Here is a 24,277-nt window from a genome sequence, read left to right on the forward strand (position 1 = left end):
AAATGTATTTCTTTGTAACAAGAAAATATGGGTAAAAGCTGAAACTTTCTTAGTTTCAGATACAAAGATCTTCAATTTTGACAAATTGAACAAAAGAACAAAAGACTTTTATAGAATGATGTCCTTTGCACTAAGGAACAGACCTGCCAGATGTATTTAGGGATGAAGTGATTCACTCATTATAAAGTTGCCTACAGCACTTATCTTCTTTGGTGGTGACATGCAAATCTCACCCAGAGCAAGAGCTCTCTAAACCCCTGCACCAACAACAGATTCCACCTCTTCATCAGTGTCTTGGGGTTGAATGATTGATTTATCTCCCTGATGGGACAGGGCTCTGGGGTGGGATTTCACATACATCGCTGGGACATCTGTGAATCCTTGTCTCCATGGCATGTCATCCTCCAAATGGAAAATGCCCAAAAAGATATTCACTTAGAAATGAAAGAGGAACCAAGTATTCACACCATTCTCAGAAGTAAAATCAAGAGGATGAGCATTATTATTAACCTATAAGTTAAAAATGTCTAACAGGAACTTTTTAAGGAAATTTTTAAGAAAAATTTGGTTATTGCTCTAAGATTTTAGAAGCTAAATTTTTATAATAGATGAAAAATAATTGTTTTGCATAAATTAATATATTGAATAAAAGAAAAGGAAGACCTGTTTTTCTGTATCTTAACCAATTGATAGGTGCAATTATTTCTCCAGGCCTCCTTACTGAAACAACTATCTGATATGAGTGCATTTTTAACTTCAGACTGTGTGCCCAAGGTGGTGCAAAAGTGTTAATTATGCAGTATATATAGCACAGTGCTGCAGTACATACAATGTAGATACTCTATTCTAATACGCAAATAGACTTTCAAGACATTTCTTCCGTGTCATTAAGGACAAGACTTTGCACAAAATAGCAATTTTTTATAGATATTTATGCACTTAGATTACTTTCAATTAGCCTTAATATCAAAATTATGACAGATTATACAGTTGCTGCAAAGAGACTAAAGGAAATACCGCTGGCATTTAAAGGAAAACAGGTAAGTCCCTTCATGAAACTCACTTTTGCTTTGTGAAGGCTTGAAATAAGAGTGTAGCTCATGTCCACAAAGACTGAGTTAATTGTGTGCAGTGTTTGCAAAGAGTGTTTCAGGGATGTGAGGTGAAGGCTGATGTATCTAGTTTGTGCAATTGGTATGTTCAAAAATATTGTGATATACCAGAACTACAAAACAGGGATGAAAAATGAAAAAAATAGGCATTTTTCTCTTGCTTCACAAAGCTCTGTAGTACATACCTGCTTAGAGTATCTGTCCAACAGATAAGTAGAAGACAGGTCAGGAAGGATTTATATCACAGCATAAATTCCCTACATAAATTCTTAAGTAGGAATTATACATACTAGCTACTAAAAACATTTTCATCCTTATTTTCCTGTATCCAAAGTTTCAATCTGCACCTCCATGGAAATCCTCTGCTGTACTCTGAATAGCTGCAATAAGTCCAAATGCATGCTGCTCACTTGAAATAAAATTATTTTAAATTACGGGGATAAAAGCAGTCCCAAACAAGATTTGACCATCATTGCTCAAAATGCTGAATATACAAATGGTTTGAAAACATCTTTGCTTTGAGAATGTTAAAATCTAACCAGCACTGACATATAGCTTAAAGGATTAAAAAGAAATTGTTATCTCCGCTATACAGATGGGAAATTGAGGCACAGAAAGAATAAAAACTTGCCTAAGGTCAAACAAGAAATCTCCTTGGATACACTCTTTCTCTCTAACGTACCTCAGTGTAAATTTATAGTCACTTAATATAGAAATGTAGTAGTCATTCAGATAATATACTTCATCATAGGAATCTTTTTCTTATCATTATTTCTGAAGTACGTTCAGGCTAACGGCACAAATCTGCTTGGAACAGAGTATAGCTAGCCTGCTAAAGGCATTATCTGAGTCAACAGGATAAAACATACCAGCATTTAGTCTTTGCAATATTTTATTTCAAACTATAAACTTTATCATGCTAGCCTTTAGAGACTAGGATTTCTCTTCTCTTTTTGCCTAGCTTCCAATATATTGATATTTGTTTTTCCTTTGGATGATATGCTTATGGAGGACACTGAAAAAATTACACATGCACCAATTAATTAAAGCAGAGCTTGTCATAAAGCTGTCTGGACTATTTTGAAAAGGATACAGAATTAAATATTCCAGCCACAGAAGCTGTCACCACAAAGGAAAACTGTGTCATTGATCTGATATCAAACATGGTTTACAGTATTTAAGCATGATGGACTTGGCTCCCTTAATTACAGTGGATTAAAGCAGGAAGACTTCTATTGATGTCTGTAGACTTGTAGCAGGAATAACTTACTAAGGAGACAAGAATCAGGCCCATCCACTGCAGGAAGATAGTGTCACACTTTAGTGACGACTTGACAGGAGAAAAATTCCAGTATTCATGCATGATAAACCACATGTATCACGCTGAGTATACAGCATGCAGTCAGTACGGTGCTGTGAGCAGTGTAAGCACCAGGACCATGGTGCGAAGCATCTGCTCACAGTCTTCCAGGCTTACTAATGACTTCAGCCTTCACTGTCTTCTGATGAATAAGGAATGCTAAATGACTATTTTAGAGGCAGTTAGAGGGTCAGGAGAGGTGATTCATGTTGACATTATCTAAGGCAAGAGATCATGAGGTTGCTTCCAAGCACCTTTAAGAAAACACTTCCTTGCAGCCCTAGACAGCAAATCCCTGTTACCACTCATATAAATAAATCAAAAGCCAGATTTGGTTCAACAGATTCACTAGCTGCTGTCACAGTCAGATTCATTCCTGTCTCCAATCCCAGGAATGTCAGTTGCTCCAATTTCACATCTATGTGGTTATGTTCTTCTTATATAGAAAAGTCTCTTACTAATCCTTATTCAATCAGAAAAATAACTATGCACATGAAAATTAATTACACAGCCTCCATTAACTATTTACTTGTTGTGACAGGAGCTAAAAATTAAAATGGGGAATTGCTCAGAGATTTACCTTTTTTTATTATTATTATTATTTTATTTTTTTAGTATGAACTCAAATTTGGTCTTTAAAATGCGAGGTTTTCCAAGAATAAATCTCTACAAACTTATTTTCAACAAAATCAATAATTTCCCAAGACAGTAATGCCTAGTTGCTACTCCTACACTGTGATTCAAACAGCCTGTTCTGTCCCTGACATGCATAGACCGTGAGAAAACCACTGAAAAACCAGGCTGAACATCACTCAGTGATGCTAAGGGACCACAACTAACATATTGATTTAAAAGCACTCTAAAGACAAAAACATATTCATAACTATTTTTAGAACACTATTTTTTTTCACGGTGATGTGAGTACTGAATATCTAATTTGTTGGGTTTCATCAATAACATTAATACATAAACAGTGTTACGAAAAGTCATTATTTTATATTAGTCCTGCCTTATCACTCACAGTGCTTGTTTCTGGGAGTTAGCATTCAATTATTAAAAAATACAAACAAAATATTCTATAACTAATACTGGATATATTTACAATTTAATGTGTTCTTAATTCTCTCAGCGACCCAAAAGTGGAAAGTGCCAAGCACAGCCTCTTCCCATGGCTTTGATCAGCAGCAAAAGGCTCTCAGAACCTCCCTGACAGTCCTTAGCATCTTGCAGGATAAGGCAGTTGACAAAGGAAAAAGCACTTTGACCGACAGGAAAGCAGAGTCATCTCTAAACTAGAATATATTAGTCTGATTAACAGTTTAAGATAGAAAAGATAGACATGCAAATCATATAAAAATACGAAATCCAGAAGGATTTTTTGTCAGTAGTACATGGTGGTCCAGACTTTCTGTGGGCAGAATATGACCTACAGTATTCACCTGACAACGAAGGTATATCACATCTCTAATTATCATGCAAGCTCAGACTTCAGTTCTGTGCGTCACTGAAGAAAGACTCTCCAGCTGCACAATGCCATACAAATTCTGCAGGTTTATCCTGTATATTACCAGGTCAGAGGAAACCTACAATGAACCAAAATGCCATCTTTTGTACTTTCCACCCTAATTTCAGCAGCTTACTGAGGCCTGCAATAGAGTTTAGAGCAAATAAAGTTTAGACATTATAAGTACAGTCCCAACTGTTCTGAGTGATATATAAAAGTTCAGAAAAAAAGCTCAGTACTCAACTAGCAAAAATGTCATCACAGTATCACCCGCTGCTTCCTGTTAGCTGTGTGCTGGGCCAGAATCAGAGTTTTCAAGCTGGGAGAGATCCCAGAGGTTGCCAAGTCATTCAGACCAGGTTGCTCAGGACTTCACCCAGTTGTGGTTAAAAAACACCAAGGGCAAAGACTGCACAACCTCTCTGAGCAACCTGTGCCACTCCCTGATTCACAGAATCACAGAATTTTCTAGGTTGGAAGAGACCTCAAGGTCATCGAGTCCAACCTCCAACCTAACGCTAACAGCCCTCCACTAAACCATATCCCTAAGCTCTACGATTGTCCTCATGGGGAAGAATACTCAGTCTGACCATCTCCTGTTTTAATTTAGGCCACTGTCTCTCACTCTCTGCACCACTGTGAAGACCCTGGCTGTTTCCCCCACAACCTTGTAGGCTCCAGAGGTTTCAAACACCATCTCTGCTCCAGGCTGATCAAGCCCAGCTCCCACAGCCTCTTCTCACAGGGTAAGTGCTCCATGTTTCACCATCTCAAGGGCCTCAACTCATCTCCCTCAGTTTATTAATTTATCCATATTTATGGGCTCCCGGTTTGGATTTTGTAATGCAGATGTGGTCTAACATGTTCTGAGTAGAGGGGGGCAAGCACTCATCTCAATCTCTATCTTTGCCCCTGTTCACGCAGTCTAGGCTGCCACTGGCCATCATTGCTGTTAGAACTCACTGCTGAACTTACTATCAGGACTCACTTGCTGCCCATCAGGACCCCCAGGACCTTGTTTGCAGAGAAAGAACATCAAGAACTCTCAATTTCAGACTCCCATGAAAGTAGTGGATGATAAATGACACTAGACAGCAGTGGGCACAGACAGCTACAACAGCTCAGCCACTGAGCTGCAAGTGGGTAAGTTACTTGACCTCCAGACTGAGCCCAAACACACATAATGCTGATAAACTCACATCAACCAACAACATGACCACTGGTGTTACTTTATTGCTAGAAGATGGCATGATTGTGTATAATTCATATATAAGACCACTTCATGTCTTAAAACATAATGAAAATTTTATTGTCGATTGGTGCAGTCCTGGAAGTAGCGCTGTGTAATATCACCTTTTCTACTCTGCAAATGACTATCACAAATAGATCAGGAAATTCTGCTTTCAAACTATTAACTTTAAAAGCAGTTTCTAGTTTTCCTCCTTACAGATCCCTGTAAAATATAGATAAATGCCTAATGGTTAAAGCTTGAGCTGTAAAGTTTACTCTAAAACAAGGAACATGATCAGTTTCATAGAACTGAAACAGTTAAAACAACCCCAATACAATCAAAATTTACATTCTCAGTGTTGAGCTCTGCATCTTTTTCATCTTTTGTGTGTGTGTGTGTCTTTCTTGGTAGATTTGCATCAGCAACACAGGTCTGACTGAAAACTAGTAAAACTTAGTAACAACTAGTGAAGAAGAGTTATATGGATATATAATAAGTGGATGCAAATAGCCAGCCATTTAGTTTTGACACCACAATTTGAAAGCACAAGTACTTGTTTTATTAGCTCCTGTATACAGCTCACCAGAACTGCTAAATGAAGCCTTGACACCTGACTGGAGCTATCAGCACAAAACAGGTGGCTTCCAGTGACACTACAGAGAGAAGCTCAAGCTCGCCAGGTAATTTTCAGGAGTTTGCTGTGTATTGTTGGTGCATCCTAGTAAGACAGTTGCATTTCAGTGATGGATGACACCATCTTGACATGCAACATTTCTAAAAGTTTCTTGCAGCAAGCATTCTTTAGTGTGAATGTCAGTTTCCAAAATATTTCATGTCATCCTGCTCTGTGTTTCTCAGGACCTCTACGCATCAGGTCCATAGACCCTAAGAGCATCTGTTGTTCTGTAGAATCTTAAAACACTTTTTGAAATAATTCCAAGACCCAGACCTGGACAGATGCAAATTCACTTCAGCTCAAACCCTGTGAAACCTCCCTAACCACTGACATCAACCTGAGTTGATGTATCCCTACTGAATGCACCTCCACTGAAAAATCATTCTACTCAAATGTAGAAAATATGAGTTGAAAAGGAGACACGAGATATCAGTACACTGATATGTAGCTGCCTACATCCTAAATTTCCTTTGTTAGAACTAAAATGCCTTGTTTCACTGCTGGTAATAAGATGGTCAGTATGCCTTTCAGCTGAAGGTAACAAATTCCCTTGAAAAAATACATACCAAGTACATTAGCTGTACACTGGAGAATTCCTGAGACATCTTCAGCTTCTTCATTGCCAGAGCAATCTGTATAGGAGCATCTGTTTGATATATTGTGAAAATTCTTCTCTGCATCCCTGTAACTACAGTAAAAAATAAAGAAGTTATGGCATCTCCTTATACAAACGCAAGATAGACAAATACCTTTCAGAAATGGTAGTAGATAATAGACCCCCTTGTCTCTTCCTTCTTTCCCCCTCCATCACCCCCTTCATATATATTCCCACACAGATGACACATTAGTAGCTTGGGCTACATTAGTAGCATTATACTAGAATCTGGTACATTATCTGCAATGAGAATAAATGCATTTAAAACAAAACAAAACAAAAACAAAACAAACAAAAAAACAGTATCAAAGGATTCAGGCATGAGGGAAGGGTATCAGGCGTATTTGTCATACTTCATTCCCACTTGGATCCTGTAACAAAGTTTTACAGTAAACTCCAAGTAGAATGTTTATGAGGCAATGGAGAGTATCTAATAAGAAGAAATCTTCAATGCCACATTATGTTAGCACTGCAAGTATAAAACCTAGCTTTCTCTGTGGATTATCTGCTGAAGAGATGAAACTTGTGTTATAGCTTGTTAAAGAAAAATTAAAAAAAAAAAATCCCACCTGTGCTGAAAGGTACAGAGTTGTGCTCAGACTAACAAGAAAGCAGCTGACATCTAAATTATTCTATTTGATTTAGCCTTGCCGCATTGGTTTTCCTTAATTCAACAGAAACAGAACAGAACCTCAGACTAAAGCTTAATACTAAGCTTTATGCAGGTGATAATGAGGATGGAGGAGGAAATGCAAGTAAAGAAAGTGTTACAACAGAATGATAATGCACTTGGCAAAATATGTAATTGATTTAGCTCAATGCACAAAGATTTTTAATGAGTATTTTATTAACGGTTTTGTTATGCTTTCATACTTTGTTTATACTTCATAAATCATGAATAGCAGTTTTAAGGACTGGACTCCTCATCTGACTAACTTCTGAAAAAAACAAGTGCCTGTTTTGCCAGCACCCATGGAAAAGGCTGGAAAGGATTCAGACTGTACATCTGGTTACTCCAACAACAAACTGGTTTTCCATCTGGAGCAAGGTTAAAGGTTGCTGGTCCACAATGCAGTGACCACTCACCACTCAGTGGCCCTTGGTGACACCAGGCCATGTTGCAGAAAAAAAAAAAACTTTATCCTGCTTCAGAGGGATACCACATCCTGACCCACTGCCTGAGCTCAAAGTCATAGCCCAAAGCCAGAACCAAGCCTGGTGGCCAGGCCTCCACAGCCAATAAATACCACAGGCTTCCTGGAATGGTACCACAACCATACCTCACATCTGCTCTTGACCGAGATAGGAGATTTAATGAACATTTTGTAGAATCATAGAATGGCTTGGGTTGGAAGAGACCTTAAAGATCATTTAATTCCAGCCCCCTGCCATGGGCAGGGATACCTCCCACCAGACCAGGTTGTTGCCCAAAGCCCCTTCCAACACGGCCTTGAACACCACCAGTAATGGGGCATCCACAGCTTCTATGGGCAGCCTGTGCCACAGCCTCAGCACCCTCTGAGTGAAGAACTTCCTCCTAATGTCTAATCTAAAACTACCCTTTTTCAGTTTACAACCATTTGACTTTGTTCTATCACTACTAGGAGTAGGACTGGAGAGCAGCCTAGAAGAGAGGGATCTGGGGGTCGTGGTAGACAGCAAGTTGAATATGAGCCAGCAGTGTGCCCTGGCAGCCAGGAGGGCCAACCGTGTCCTGGGGTGCATCAAGCACGGCATCGCTAGTAGGTCAAGGGAGGTGATTGTCCTGCTCTACTCTGCGCTGGTGCGGCCTCACCTCAAGTACTGTGTGCAGTTCTGGGCACCACAGTATAAAAAGGACATGAAACTGTTGGAGAGTGTCCAGAGGAGGGCTACGAAGATGGTGAAAGGCCTGGAGGGGAAGACGTACGAGGAACGGCTGAGGTCACTGGGCCTGTTCAGCCTGGAGAAGAGGAGGCTGAGGGGAGACCTCATCACAGTCTACAACTTCCTCGTAAGGGGGTGTCGAGAGGCAGGAGACCTTTTCTCCATTAACACCAGTGACAGGACCCGCGGGAACAGGGTTAAGCTGAGGCAGGGGAAATTTAGGCTTGACATCAGGAGGGGGTTCTTCACAGAGAGGGTGGTTGCACACTGGAACAGGCTCCCCAGGGAAGTGGTCACTGCACCGAGCCTATCTGAATTTAAGAAGAGATTGGACTGTGCACTTAGTCACATGGTCTGAGCTTTTGGGTAGACCTGTGCGGTGTCAAGAGTTGGACTTGATGATCCTTAAGGGTCCCTTCCAACTCAGGATATTCTATGATTCTATGATTCTATGACTACACTCCCTGACAAAGAGCCCCTTCTCAGCTTTCCTGTAGGCCCTCTTTGGGTATTGGAAAATTGCTATAAGGTCTCCCCAGAGTCTTCTCTTCAGGATGAATAACCCTAACTCCTTCAGCCTGTCTTCATAGGTGAGGTGCTCCAATCCCTGGATCATCTTTATGGTACACATGAAGATGAATACAAAATTTATGCTATGTTATGCATAATTGCCAAGCCCTGGCAATGGGGCTGCAGGGGCCTCTGTGAGGAGAGGCTGGGGTTGCCCTGTGCTAGTCCCAGACAGTTCCAGCCAGTTCTAGCCAGTCTCAGATGGTTCCAGGTGATTCCAACTGGTTCCAGCTGGTTCCACCTAGTCCCAGCCAGCCTCAGTGGCCATAATGCAGGGCATGGCTCGACACAGCAGCAATGCCGATGGTGCCTCTGAACACACATTTAAGAAAGGGAGGGAAAAAAAAAAAAAAAAAAAAAAAAAAAGGAAGCGTGAGGGATGAGGCAAAAATGTCCAAGAAAGAACTGCATGAGCAGCATGGCCGGCAAAGAAAAAGAGGAAGGAGGTGCTCCAGGCACCAGCAATGGTGTGTAGCTGCATACCCTGTAGCCAGGGGAGGACCCCACGCTGGCACAGATATGCCCTGAACAAACTGCAGCCATGGACAGCTCATGGTGGAGCAGAGCAGAAGTGTGTGGAAAAAGAAGCAGCTGAGAGGTACTATTGTTGCTTGACAGCAACCCCCATTCCCCACCACCACATGGAGGGAGGAGGAAAAGGAGCTGGGGATGAAGGAGTGAAGTTGAGCCTGTGAAAGAGGGACAGGGTGAAAGGTGTTTTAGTTTTGTCTTTGTTTCTCACCATCCTACTCTATTTTTACTTGCAACAAATTAAATTAATTTCCCCCAAGATGAGTCTGTTTGGCCCGTGACAGTAAATAGTAAAGAATTTTTCTGACTTTATTTTAACCCAGAAGCTTTTTTGATCTTATTTCTCCCAACTGTCCTTTTGAGGAGAGAGAGTTAGACAGCAGCAGGGTGAGGCCTGCAGCTGCCGAAAGTTAGCCCACCACAGTACGTATCAGCAGTATAGATCTCCAGACAGGACAAATATACGACATCTAGAGACAATTTTGACTTTCACTGACTGAGTTTTCAGTTTTTTCACTGACTAAATTTACATTGGCATTCAAAAACTTGAGTCAAAGTGTGCCAGAAGTTACGGGAATTACAGGTTTCCGGAGTGTCCCATTTTTAAACTTTGCCCATTAAAGTAAGGATATGTAAACCACATGTGGCCATAAATTAGAAGCTGCATTGTTTTTGCACACATGCCTTTTGCAAGGCACTGTTTCACCCACTGAAGTCTTTTAACATGAGAATTCAACCAATGCTTTTAGCATCTGAACAAAGTAGCAGACAAAAGGCTTCTCCCTTTGCCTGTTCTCTGGTTGGTATCATAATTATCTGCCAAGACTGGCTCCCTCACTGCCCTCAGGTGCCAGCCAAATCTGCAAACATTGCAAATGACATCTACCAAGCTAAGGCACCCTTTGAATTTTAACCAAACATTGAGAAACATGCAAGGACAATTTCCTCCAGTGTACTGAGCTTCAAAACAATGTCATAAATTCTGAAAAGACCCTGAGCGCAGCCTGAAAAAAAAAAAAAAATTCCCTTACATCTGTGTAATTAAATTCAGAGGACAGCATTATTCATTTGTCACATGGCACCACCATTTAAGGGCTATAGACATGCAGCCATTGTATTCTGACTCTGTTAGAAACGTGAGCTGTCTGTGACAATAAAATACTTGTGCAGGTAAGAAAAAGCTTGAAAGGAGATTATTTTAATCACTGGGAAAACGTCTCAGGTTTTCATGATGATAATTGCTATCACTTCCCTTTTACTCCTCAGTCAACTCTTAATTTTCTTACTAAACTCTTAGGAGGTGGTTTTCTGCCCTGCTTCTGCAAAAAAACTGCAAGTATGGTATGCAACCATGCCAGTGTATATAATAAGAAATAATGTAGGACTTTGCAAGACTGGGGCCTCAGGTCATAGCATAAATACATTTTCCAGAAATTTCATGTGGTTCTACGAAAAGCAAATTGGAGTAGATCCTATACTTTTATAAAAAGATTCCTTAATTCTCCTTATATAGGAAATGTCACTGTTAGAGGAGCAGTCATGCTGTGATGGAATTGAATGAAAGCAGAACTGAACAGCAGTTTATCACTAACATCTCTAATGTGTACTGCTACTGCAGAGCTTCCCTAAGAATTTGTGATAAAAATTAAAAAGCTTGTCAGTCAAGGCCATAGCTTTGAAAGCATAAGGGAAAATACTCCATGCAACTTTCACTACCTCACATTAACACTTACCCAATAACTTGATGCTCAAAATACTGCAGTGTCCTTTGAAGAGTTTGCCGAATAGTCTGAGGCTATGGAAGAATAAAATGAAGAAAAAAAAAAAAAAAAAAAAAAAAAAAAGTAAGATTATGGAAGTATAGCATAGTTTAATTAACAAATCTTCCAATACACTATTTTTCCCCAGTTTTACTCCTTAAAATCATCTACCTGTCAGGTGCCAATCATGGCAATAGCAATAGATAGGAAATATTATTCATTCCTTGTATCTTACTTCACCATTTAATTTTACAGTGAGACATATAATTTATACTGCTAACAAGACTATTTGTGCATAACAAAGAAACCACTTCACAAATAGCTCTCCCAAACTATCACCTACCAATTATCTCATTACTTTAAAATAATTAATTTAAAATAATCTGCAAGAAAATGCTATTATTTTGTTGTGAAAGTATATCCAAGAAAAGCCATTTGGGTTTTTAAACTTTGTATGCTCACTAGAGCATTTTGCATTAAAGAAGATTATAAAGACATAATTTATTTTGGCTTGCTTTCCTGACAAGTTGTAACTCCCAAGTTATCTTTTAAATCATCAGGAAGCTCAAGTTTATCAAAAGAAAATCATGACATGCTTCAAGCATTTATATACTGTTCCACTATAACAGGTGTTCACCAAGCAATGTATGTGCATATCTGTGTTTATTTTCATTATTAATACCACTACAGTATTCACCAAAATACATATGTTTATATATGTGTTTATCTTCCTTACTACTACTGATACTACTACTAATACTGCTGCTACTGCCAGTGCTGCTGTTCCTATTATTTTGAATTAATACACAAAAAATCTTTGGGTAAATCAAGCAAATGTAAAATCCAAGTCATTCTCTTTGGAAACAGGTCTATTTTAGAAACCTGTTTGTTCGGAAATTTGAGCTCTTTCATTCTTGAAAATAAATAAATAAATAAATAAATAAATAAATAAATAAGTTAAAGTGATTTCGTTTGAACTAACATCAACTTTGAAAGTCTCAGATTTTGCTGTCTGCTGTGCAGATCCAGCACTTCAAGACCTGACCATTCTTCCTAACGTTGTTCGTGAGTTTGCAGAAAGAGGTATTTGCTTTGATGATGGCAGGAATGCAAAAGACTATACTAGGTTTGTGCAACTGTAAAAAAAATAAAAAATTTAAACCATATTATATGAACTTGTCTTCCCTTTTGAATTTAAATGTGTAGAAATGTATGCATTTGCAAAAATAAGCTCAAAATACATGTCAACCTTGAAATAGTTTTTGTGGGTTTGTTTGTTTTTTGTGTTTTTTTTTGATAGTACTTCATCAGATAATTACTTCACATCTCTGCAGGAGCTAGGTTTCCTGTGCTAAAGGGCATTAAAAGTTATACGCTCTTTTGCAAAACACAGTGGAAGTGTCATACGAATGAAACCACCACATACCAAAAATTCATCTCTCCTTAGTTGTATGGGAGCAGTTGAAGTCCTTAGACCTTATGGACTACGAACTTATTTCACGGCATGTTCTCACAGAAACTCAAAAGCTTTCCTGTACTCAGTAGGCACAAAAATCCATTCTTCACATATAGAAAATATATATTTTCCCACTCTAGCAACCAGGCAAAGTAAAATGGCTTTAAATAAGCAGGTCTAGACAGCTGCCATCTCCTATTTCCATACTGCATTTCCCTCAGTCCCACTTCTACACACAGAACTTAAGTACTCCACCAGGACCTACTTTGACATGAAACATGGAACGCTGGAAATTTTTCATTGTTAAATTAGATCTCCTTTCTGGATCCCCCAAAGTACTTTTACAGCAAGCATATGAAAGGCAGCAATGCTTGGTTCCATAGTGAAGAGGAAGAAAAACAGACTTTTTCTGTTCTCAAGAACTTTTGCAGCTTGATGACACTTCAGCAATCCTCTGGGGATTGTCTTTCCCCTTCTCATTCTTGACACACAGATGTTGCACTTTTTATCCAGGGAAAAACCCTTTTGAATACCTCAAGATTAGACCATATAAGCAACCTCCAAGTTCTGAGCTTGATTTCATCAATCACCTCCCTTCCCCCACAGTGCTGAATGAAATAAGAATAGCTCAAGTACTACTAACTCTCCTCGCTAAGCTAAATCATCTGCTTAACTATTGTTAGAGAACTTTATACAATCCCATACACTCATATACCTTTCTACTGGCACATCCTTCCAAATATTAGAAATTAATTTACAATCTACAAATATTATAAATTAAAGCAAAAAGTAGGATTTCAGATTAAAACACTGGTCATAAACAGAGCTCTGTGCAATATACCCATAGTTAATATGAAAACCAGCCTGACTCACAGTTTTTCTCCATTTCTGACAAGAATGGCATGTCACTGTACATGGTTAAAAAGCCACTGTGTTCAACTTCCCAGTTTATTGTAATCATTGGTGAATGTACCTTTGCTATAGTTGTAATTCTGTCACTATGACCATCTTGCCATGACTAAATAAAGGGAGAGGAGAAAAGTGACACCTGCTTACAGCTGCCTACATAGGCAGTTTGGTGTTCTACTTCTTTCACTACTGACTATACATTGCCTATGAGAGAGGGAGTGGGTAGGAAAACATTTCTATCTCTTTTCTGCATCCAACAGCAGGACTTGATGAAGACAAAATAACTAAGCCTTCTAGTAGCATAACACACATCATCTCTCAAAGAAGCATAGCTTCTGCTGTTAGGGGAGATAAAAGACGTATAATAATGCACGTCCTCCACTGCAATCAATGCAAGTCTGTGCCATACAGGTACCCAGTGGACCTTATGTACTAAGGTTTTAAAGCTTTAAGACCAATTAAAATGAAAAAATATATATATATGTAAAATAACAATAATTACCTAAACCAGTAATTTTTAATAATTTATTTTGATTAGAATGATTTATTACTATTTTGTTTGCATTGCAAAACAGTTACATCAGTTCAGGTTTCTAAGGGCAATTCAAATTTAGACATGCCAGTACTGCTATTTTTACGTGTAAATTAATCCAAAAATTGCCATACCAGATCATGTCCAAGCTCCATCTAGAATGATAAAGTAGAGGGAACCACTGTAGATGATGACTGATCTTTTGCATAGCAGATGCTATAGGACTTCCCTGAAATAACTCTGAATCCAGATAGCAAGCCACGGCTAACCCTAATATATCAAAAGAAACGGTAAAATAAAATAAAATAAAATAAAATAAAATAAAATAAAATAAAATAAAATAAAATAAAATAAAATAAAATAAAATAAAATAATAAAATATAAAATATAAAATATAAAATATAAAATAAAAAATCACAGAATCACAGGTTCATATACATTTGAAGGAACCTTTGAAAGTCTCATTATTCAATGTCCTGCTCAGAATCATATCTGTTAGAACTGGTTGCTCAGATACTTCTCCAGATGAGTTTTAAGTGCCTTCAGCAATGGAGATCCAAACCCATCCCAGTATTTAACTTAAATATTGGTCTGGAACTTCCCATTTTCAATCTTTCCAGCCTCTCATACTTCCACTGTGCACCCCTGAGAAAAGTCCAGTTCTGTCTTCACTACATCCCTTGACCAGGTATCTGTAGACTGCAATACAGCTCAAGGATGTCTCTTCTTAAAAGCTGAAAAAATGCAGCTTTCTCAGCCACTCTTCAAATGTCACTAGCTCAATGGCTTAACCATCCTGGTAGTCTTTTGCTGGCCCCATTATCAATCCCTGAAAAAAATGCAGAGGTAGTTGGTTGATAATTTGACTTTGTGCCACTGATCACCACCTACTGAGCCCAAAGATCTTGTCAATTTTCCACCCACCTTATCATCCACTATGGAGTCCATATCTCACCAGTTTGTCTCTAAGGACACCATAGGAGACCATGCCAAAGACCTTTCCAGAGGCGAGGTAAACAACATCCCCTCATCCATTGAGCCAGTCATCTCATTACAGAAGTCAATCAGGTTGGTCAGGCACAATTCATCCTTGTTAAAGAGCATAAAAACATATAAAGGGTTTTAAATGGTGTAAAGGGTTAAAATTTGGTCTGGCTGGTCCCAATCACCATCTTGTCCTTTGTTGCTGTTGTTGTTGTTGTTCTCAGAAAAGGTTTCTAAAATGATTTGCTCCTTCACTGTCCCAAGGACTAGGGTTAGGCTGATTTGTCCATAGTTCCCTGGATCCTCCTTATCCTTCTAAGTGCTGGAAGTGGTATTAGCCTTTTTCCAGTCATCAGCTACCTCCCCTGATTGCCATGATGGGGAGGCTTTCCTATCTCCATCCTTGCATGCTCAGGCAATGCCTCTGTACTCTTCTAGGACAGCCAATCCCTGCTTCCAACTTCTGTAGACATCTTTTTTTTGCATTTGAGCTCTGTCCTGAGGTACCTCTTGACCCATGCTGGCCTTCCATGCTTATTTGACTTTCTGCATACCATAATCAGTCATTCTGGAGCTTTGAGGAGGGTGTAAAAGGGTCCCCAAAGATAAAACAACTTCCTGTGTCCCTCTGTCCTCCATGCCAGGTGCCCGTTGGATCCAGCCAAGATCTCTGAACAAGCCAAAATCTGCTCTCCTGAAGTAGGAGGCTGTGATTCCACTTAATCATCTTTCCCACTTCTCTCTGTTTTAAACTCCAGCATCTCATAATCACTGTAGCCAAGGCTCCCATCAACCTTTATGCCTTCAACCAGTTCTTCTTTGCTTTTGAACAATAGCTCCAGCAGAGTATTTTCCCTCCTTTCCCCTTCTCCCCGCCCCCCCCCCCCCCCCGCCCATCAGCTCCAAAGATCTCCTGCACCTCTATTGCCTTTCCAGTAATGTTGGATTGGCTGAAGTGCCCCAGGAGTACTAAGGCCCTCAATTTTGAGGCTTTCTCCAGCTGTCTCAGCTGTCTGAAGGTTTCCTCTACTTTCACTTCTTGACCAGCCAATGCATAGTAGACGTATCAACACACTACCTCTGCTAAACCGTCCTCTGCTCCTGACCACAAACTCTTGGCCAGCTTGTCCCATCAAAAGACTACTGCCTGCACATTTTGTTGACTCCTTTGCACAGAGCACTGCTCATGCTCCTCACCTTCCCAGACTGTCTGCCATGAACATCCTGTGTCCATTCCCTGCAGCACTGCTGTCCTGAAAGCCATCTCACACAAGGATGTGTGTGCTAACGCATGAGGTCCAAGTTCAGTATCACCTATTTGTTCCTTAAAATGGGCCCCTGGTCATCTTGCTTTCACAAAGTAAGCACAAGAACCTGTTGTGCCATGTTGTCCCCCAGATATTTTTCACTTCCCCCCACCCCCCCCTCCCCACCTTCTCTTCAGACAATGTAGACCCTTCGCAAACAAACATAGGTTGAAGATAAGATAAGGAAGCCTGTTGTCAAAGACATCCTCACCCCACTTTGTCAGATAAATCCCTTCTTCCTCAGTAGTCTTTACTCCTCAGAGAGTGAGTGCATCCACAGAGATCAAAGCATTGCCAGCAACACCAGCTACAGGGGCTGCCTCACTAAATGTGTCCACTACAACCTTAGCCCTTCCCCCTCATCATCAGGATTAAAGAGACTCCAACTGGACCCCCAGGCCTTTGCCCTTGCCCTCAAAGCCATGTAGTCACTTCTGATATCCTCAAGGTCTCCCCTGGCTGCATTGTTGGTGCCCACATGGACGAGCAGCAGGGTTCATAGTCAAAGGCCAGACAAGCCTTGGCAGCCTGTTTGCAACATCATGTCTGAGCTCCTGGCAAGCAGCAAACCTCCTGAGGCAGCAGGGCAGGCTGGCAGATGAATGCTTCTGTCTCCTCAGGAGACAGTTTCTGATAACTGCTACTCTCCTTTTTCTTGGAGCCTCCAGCAGTTGAAGCTCAATTGGCTCTGATGCCTCATGGCAAATAGGTCATCTCTCCCACCTCTTTCCAGGGCACTGCATTTTCTCCATAACTGCTGAACCACAGGTGGAAAAGGGTGCCTAAGTGTGTTGCCAGAAGTGATAAGCCTCCAGCCTCCCCCATCTCAGGAGTTTCCACCCTTGACCCTCAAGGCTTTTTCTCTAGTTGTCCCCCTTTCCTTGCAACATGGGGCTCAGGATCTTGGCTCTGCAGGACCTCTACAAAGCCCCCTCACCACTTCCTACAGATCTTCTGTCTGGCAACTCAGCAGCGAAACCAGAGCAGGATGCTGTCACACAGCAGCAGGCAGTGGTTCTGGCCATGGCATCCCACCATGTCATAGCTGTCATAGCTGTGACTCCACCAGCCTGCTCTGTTGCAGTGCCCACCTTGCAGGATGCCCTTGGAGGGAAACCTGCCCTTCTCGCTTGACCTCACCCTGTTCTACAGTACTGCAAAACTGGTTCAAGACCTGAAGCTAGAGTAATAACTTCAGAGGTGTTTTTAAGACAAGCTGAGGAAAATGTTTATGAAGATATTTGTCTAAATGATCTTGAAATACTCAATTTGATTTTTCTTACTCAGACAACTTCCTTTGAAAAAGCATTCTAGTTTAAACAGACATTGTCTGGAAAAAAAAAAGAAAGAAAAAAAAAACTTTTTTTATTAATTTTCTCTTTTTTCAACTTAATTGCCTTAGGTTCTGAAGACAAAGCGGAAAAGACTTCCACTTTAATGCATCCCTTGCTATAAATGTCTTTCCCAAGGCAATCAAATGTAAGCTTTCTCATCTCTTCTCTGAGGACAGAGACTTTGGCCTATTGCCTAACCATTGCCTGTTGCCTCTGAAATGTCTCTCACTTGATTGCAATGCCTTTGGAAGTAAATGGCCAACTGTAGGTACCCAAAAGTGCTGCCCAACTGTAGGTACCCAAAGTGACTCATTTCACCTTACTGTTGGCAACTAATACAAGACTCAGTCTTTGGAAATACTTGTTTCTTTTGTCTACATAGAATGTTGAGTGATTGTTTTAGACTGACACATCTTTTAAATGCTTAAGTGAGGACAGACAAACCCCACCATGCAGTGACAGTACTGCGCAGAGTATTCCAGATGACTCAGTTTAAATTTACATAAATGCAATTTCATATTCTCTGTCCCATTCTTTTTGCACCTTATGATGACCAGATAGTACCGGAGAAGAAAGGGACTGTATGGAATGGGGAGCTGAGAGAACAGCCAAACACACAGTTTCTCCTTAATCCTAACATGGCCTCAAAGATTTTCCCTGATGAAAGCTAAGTGGCTCCTAGCTGAACCTCAGAAGTGGTTTAACAGTCATGCTCTTAAGAACTTGAGTGCTACAAATTTTAAACATGAAAGTTGCACTGAAGAGCATAATAGTCTCAGCTAGAAACCACTTCACTTCTATCAGAATTTCTTCAGGGAAGTCTGTAAAGTCAGGGGGCTCCTCTAGACTCCTCTGCCATGGGGAGGTGCAATGTCCCTCCTAGAGGCATCACATACAGGAGAGACAAGTTACCACAGACCTCAGCCAAATCAGCACTTGGATGCTGAAAGCTTTAAGTGTTTCAAATTTGTAATGTTCAATCACTAACTCAGCAGATGTGTAAGATTTTAATTGTCAGCTTCACTGCTGGGCATCTCTCATTAATGAAAAACACTTCTTTTCTCATATTTCAAAACCAGCTCTAGTGAAGTTTCTGTGCATAGGTGATTACAGAGTTCTAAGCACACATGATTAAGTATGCACCTGGTCCATCTGGAAGGAAATAAATGGAAAAATAGCCAGTTTTATATCTGTTGGGTTTTTTGTTTGTATGTTTTCTTGGTTGTTGTTTGTTTGTTCGTTTGTTTCTTGTTGTTGGTTTTGTGTATGTGTGTTGTTTTTCTTTTTCCAGTATTTACCCCAGGATCATGAAAGCAGTGGAAAGCTGTTCTTTCCCTATTCTTCTGGTCACCCAAATATTGATGTTAAAGAGGCAGTAAACAAAGAACCAAGGCTCCAGTTAAAGACAAACATTTATCAACATTTCCCAAATGTCAGGCATGCAGAGATAAGTATTGAAATTGCTGCAACTAGGGAAAAACAGAACTGAAAAATGAAAGAAGAGTTCCTTTGGCATCTGACAATTTTTATTGATGATGCAGAAAGGAGGCAGGCTCCCTAGCAGGTCCTCACAGATCCTGTACAGGTAGGAACCTTCCCCACCCCCTTCCCAATAGCTGAAGAATGGAATGAAAAGGCATAGAAAAAAAAAAAAAAAAAATCAGAAATTGAGAAGCTGAGACCCAGCATAAGGAACTATTTGAGAATGTTAAAAGAATCATCTTTGGGGGTTTAACAGTGCTTTAGATAATCAGGAAAAAATATATATTTTTTTTTGCTCTCTAGCTTCTGAACCATTAGGATACACACACTTTTCTTCTCTGTAATTGTGCAAGCTAGAAGTTTATTTTTTCTTCATGAAAACCAGCTTCCTGATTCCAGAATTTTGTGATTTATATAAAAGCACTGATTGCTTGTGGACCAGCATGACTACAGCAGCACGCAGTGATCCAGATGGGATGAGGTAAAGGTACAGCACTGGAGCTCGGGGTCACTTTGCATCTAAACCTGAGACCATTCTGCTCCTCAGTTTGTACAAACTGGGGTAGTCTTCGCAACAAAGTACTTGTTTGCATCAGAGAAAACACATTAATTTAATAAATAACATTGAGACCAAGAATTTTACCTCATACTATTTAATTGCAATAACAATGCAAACACTCCAAAGAAATAAAACAGAGATAATTAATAATTAGAAATTATAACTCCTGCATCCCCAGCTGCCTTTCAACTAGAAGCATCACAGATATTATGGATGGAAATTGCCTATTAGTTCATCTAGTCTAACTTCTCGACAGTGAGGGATAAATATCTCAGGGTGCTATCCATTATAATACCGTCTGGGATCGCTTTGTTCATCTTTTGAATTTCAGCCATGTCTGGGAAGAATAGAAGATCCATTCTGTGCTGCAGAAAGAATACATTCACTAAGTGAGAGCATAATAGATAATCTACCTCCAATGCAACCTGTTTGATTTTAAAAGCAACTCACATCTACTACATAAAATCATTGGTGCTATGCTAGGAGACACGTAGGAAATAAAAGGCTTTACACATCAGTGCTTCTCAAGGAATTTCTTCTGCTGCACAAACTGACTGTCCTCAGCATAACAGGACCTAATTTCATATGCTCAGCTGCAAAGGTGCTTTGAGCTGTATGGAAGAACCACATTTTTATTTTCTTGTTTTTTAAAGTTTGCAAGCAGACATGTCTAGAAAAAATTTGGATATGAGAACTATTTCTTTTCCTCATGGCATAATATAACAGCCCTTAACATTAGCACAATTAGAAAGAGAGAGCTTGTCTCTGTGTTGGCTTTCCAAGTTTCACCAGGACTACACTGAGCTGCTGTGAAGCGGTACTTCTTTGCTCAAGTAGTTGAGGATGATGGATATTCACCCTTGTTTTGATGTAGCTATGACTGTATACTGCAATTTAGGGGCATATATTGATATGGTATCTGCTTCAGGCAGCAGAGATGCCTTCAAAATATGAATGTTTTCAGAGAAGTGTTTTTTTCCAAGCTCTGTAAAGTCAAGATTTCAGCTTGGGACTATACAAACATTAAGAAAGCAGCTATCACTATGGACAGTCTAAGTACTAGATGTGAAATATTCAAGGTCACCCTAAACAAAATTTCACCAAGGTCAATACAAGGCTGCAGTCCTCTGGGTACAGCTAAATAAATTTAAAAAAATATTTTATTTGCTGAGGCTGAGATGAGATGCATGAGATGTTTAGCCACCAAACAAGACAAACAAACAACACCCATCATGATTCTAATATTAATAACATTTCCCAGAATGTTCCCCGGCTCTGTTCCACACTATGAAATAGCAAATTGACTAGCTAGAGGCTGCACATGTGGCCTCGTGTATGAGTTTTTTTTCTCTCTGGTAAGTTGAAAGTCTGACTTTATTTGTATTTTGAAAAATTAATCCTATTTGCTTCTTGAAATTAGAAACTGAGTTTCTCATTGGATGTGCCTTTCTCCACCTTTTTCAAGGCATTTTTTCCTTTGCACCCATCTTCCTGAGAAGGATGTTACTCACATAAAGCTCATCCAACACGGGCTATTAAGCGAATAAGCCAGTCACACTGCTGATATGGATATCATTAGCATTATCCTACTTCATTCACAAAGTTAGGCAGAAGTTATTCTTACAACAGTAAAGCTTAGGTATACCCGATGACTTAATGTGAGTCACAACAAGCTCAGAAGACTTGTGCAATCTTTTTTCAAACTTTCATGTAAAAATCAACACTACCTCTTGTACTAGTGGCAACAACTTGTTATTGCTCCCAGCAAGAGTAGTTATTCTTTAAGAGTAACTGGTAGAGGCTTATGATGAAACCGGGCTTGATTTGAGCTGCTACATTTGCACTTCTCCACCAAAACCCCCACCTCCACTCACTGGAGGTTTCATTTGCAATTAAACAGTTTGAAGTTTCAGCAGTGACAGAATTAATAGCATGCACACTAACCTAAATGATAGTCTTTACATTCTTTTTTCTCCCATTGTCAGGAAAAGGAAAAAAGACAATTCTTAAATTCAATCTATTTGGCATAAGCCAGTAGCAGCTTCCTAATTTAAATAGGAGAAAAAAATAAATGTTCTTAATTTAATGTATCTTCAACTGAGCCTTTAAAGGATATCAGGAATAATTCTTCATGAACAGAAAAGTACACCAGAAGTGATTTCCACTTAATAATGTTTACAGTTCAAGAGAGATGTTACATAGGCCATTCAGAAAATAAAATCAACCAGAAATGTAAGTCTGTCTAATGCTGTGTCATACTGTAATTCTCTTTCCAGAAAGATCAGCACAGCGCTTCGGGGTACACAGTCTCCTCTGAATGCATGCCCAATCACTCTCCACTCCTTCAGGGTAGTCCATGCCCCTCAGATAGGAGCAGAGTATTTGACTTTTCAAATCAGTGACAAATTGTATTTTTTTTCTGATTTTGATTCTATTTTCAGCCTGGTATTGGATACAAGTCAAGATAGAACTGGAGCAAATGTGAAAATTGCTGCAAGGAACTAGAATTTAGTATGATAATAAAAGGCATTTCTAAAGAATAAAACTGTGTCCACTGGTGCCAGGATACCATTCCCATACAGCGGAGCCCTTAAAGGCAGAAAAACTGAGGATGAGAATAAACAGGAGACAGTATCATCGTCTGTATTTATAATTAATCAAAATTTATGTCACTGTGGGTGTAAAAATCATCCTTTAAAATAGAACACAACAATAAGGCTGGAACTAAAAGAAAACTATATCATTAAATAATCTTGTGACATACATTTATTTATTGCAGCTGATTTCTTAAAAGCAAGGGCATAAATCAATGTACCTACCGAGTTCCTAGCATTTTATTATTTATCTCCAAAAGTGCGAATGCAGCCCAGTAAGAGGGGCACCTACTTGTCTTGAAAGCTGCTGGATCTAGCTCATATTTCTCTGACAAGGTATAAAAGCTAAAATTCTTCAGTGGTGGAGGTTCAGAGGACGGAGGACAGCAGGGATGTCTGCCCAGCTAGGAGCATGATTTAGGTGTTTGACTGCCGTTAGGGTGGGTAGGAGCTGCCTACACAATTACAGGCTCCGCTTTGTGGGAACATCAGAGGGATGAAAAGCTGTGAGAGGGCAGAGCCAACATGGAGCAATACACATTGGCCATGATCTCGTGAGATAAAGGAGCCACAAGAGCAGAGTGTGTGCAACACCTGGACCCGGGGTTTCTCATGCTGAGTGGCTGTGTTTGGTCCCACAAAACATCACCTTCCCAGCCAGGTGCCAAGCACAGCCTATGCCAGGCACAGCTGCTTGTCCTGAGTCTTTGGGCTGCAGCACCCGGCTGGCCAGTGAGCCTCAGCCCTCCTGCTGAGTGCCACAGCTCGCCCGGTGAAGCTGGCCTTCAGGTGGGACGCGGGGCAGCAGCTCCAATAACTGTTTGGTATGTGCACAGCTCGCCTGCTCAGGGAAGCTGCTGCCAAAAGCTGCCTCCCTCCTCACATCCACACTGCTCTGCTTGCCCTTCCCCTACAAGCCCTACTCACAAACACCCGCAGTAGGGTATATATGGAGCTCTGCTCATCCTCCTCACCACCAGATTCTCTTCTCTGAATTATGCAGCTGCTTTGGTGGGAGGTGAACCTTGCTATTCTCTTATTTCTGGCTATTAAAAAAGAGAGTGTTTGGGGTAAGCAAGTTCCAAATGAACAGCATCCATCCTTCAGCCATCCAGGCATGTCAGAAAACCTTTAAGAACCTACAGGAATGTAAACCGAACCTGTGGTGATTGAGGATCAGGCCCTTATATCCTCTAGAATAACCACGTCAGGAAAATCTCTAAAAATGCATTTAAGAGAAAAGTTGGAAGATCACATGTGCTGGAAAGTGCTAGAAGCTGTCCTCCAGGAGCAAGCAGAAGAGGCTGGATTGAAACGTGCAAACCTAAGGTTTCACTTTTTAATTTTTTTCCCATTGTTCCACCAGAAGTAATAGTTGTGCGGTCACGCTCACCTAAATTTGAGAGCAAGATTGCAAGTGATACAGAATGTAATAACTTCTTTTTCACTGTATTTGAGTATAAAATATCTCAAATACTTTGTTACAGCATTTTAGTCTACAAAATCTGCCTTTCCACTGACAGTATGTTTGTACTCATGCTCATGAATACATTGCACAGAAGATAATATTTTCATATTCTCTTTTGCACTACTGCTCCTCATAACATCCAGCCTTCTTGCACAGCCCTCTTGCCATGCTGTCCTATGGACATTCCTTACTGTACAGCTCCTTCACCCCCTGGATGCTCCTCCTGCTCAGATCAAGATTCTGAGCATCCCCGAGCAGCTCCCTGCTACTGAGACTGAAACAACGTCACCTCTGCAGTATTAAACACACAGAGAATTTTTTTTGGTGAAAACACAAAAATTAAATTTTAGTCAGTATCTCAGTCCTAGCCATCAGCAAAGGAATGCA

At 40.1% G+C, this 24,277-nt stretch overlaps 1 protein-coding gene across 1 annotated transcript in view; it reads right to left on the reverse strand.

Annotated features, from left to right (window-relative positions):
* The window catches only part of GUCY1A2 (guanylate cyclase 1 soluble subunit alpha 2), a 160,734-nt gene that overhangs the window by 133,623 nt on the left and 2,834 nt on the right, over nucleotides 1-24,277 (reverse strand). The window contains exons 2-3 of the mRNA XM_084507036.1: nucleotides 11,239-11,300; nucleotides 6,450-6,571 (exon numbers count right to left, since the gene is read on the reverse strand). Coding sequence (XP_084363162.1) covers nucleotides 6,450-6,571; nucleotides 11,239-11,300 — 184 coding nt within the window. The remainder of the gene's footprint in view (nucleotides 1-6,449; nucleotides 6,572-11,238; nucleotides 11,301-24,277) is intronic.

The sequence above is a fragment of the Aythya ferina genome, assembly GCF_964211825.1.
Source record: "Aythya ferina genome assembly, chromosome: 1".
Taxonomy (NCBI): domain Eukaryota; kingdom Metazoa; phylum Chordata; class Aves; order Anseriformes; family Anatidae; genus Aythya; species Aythya ferina.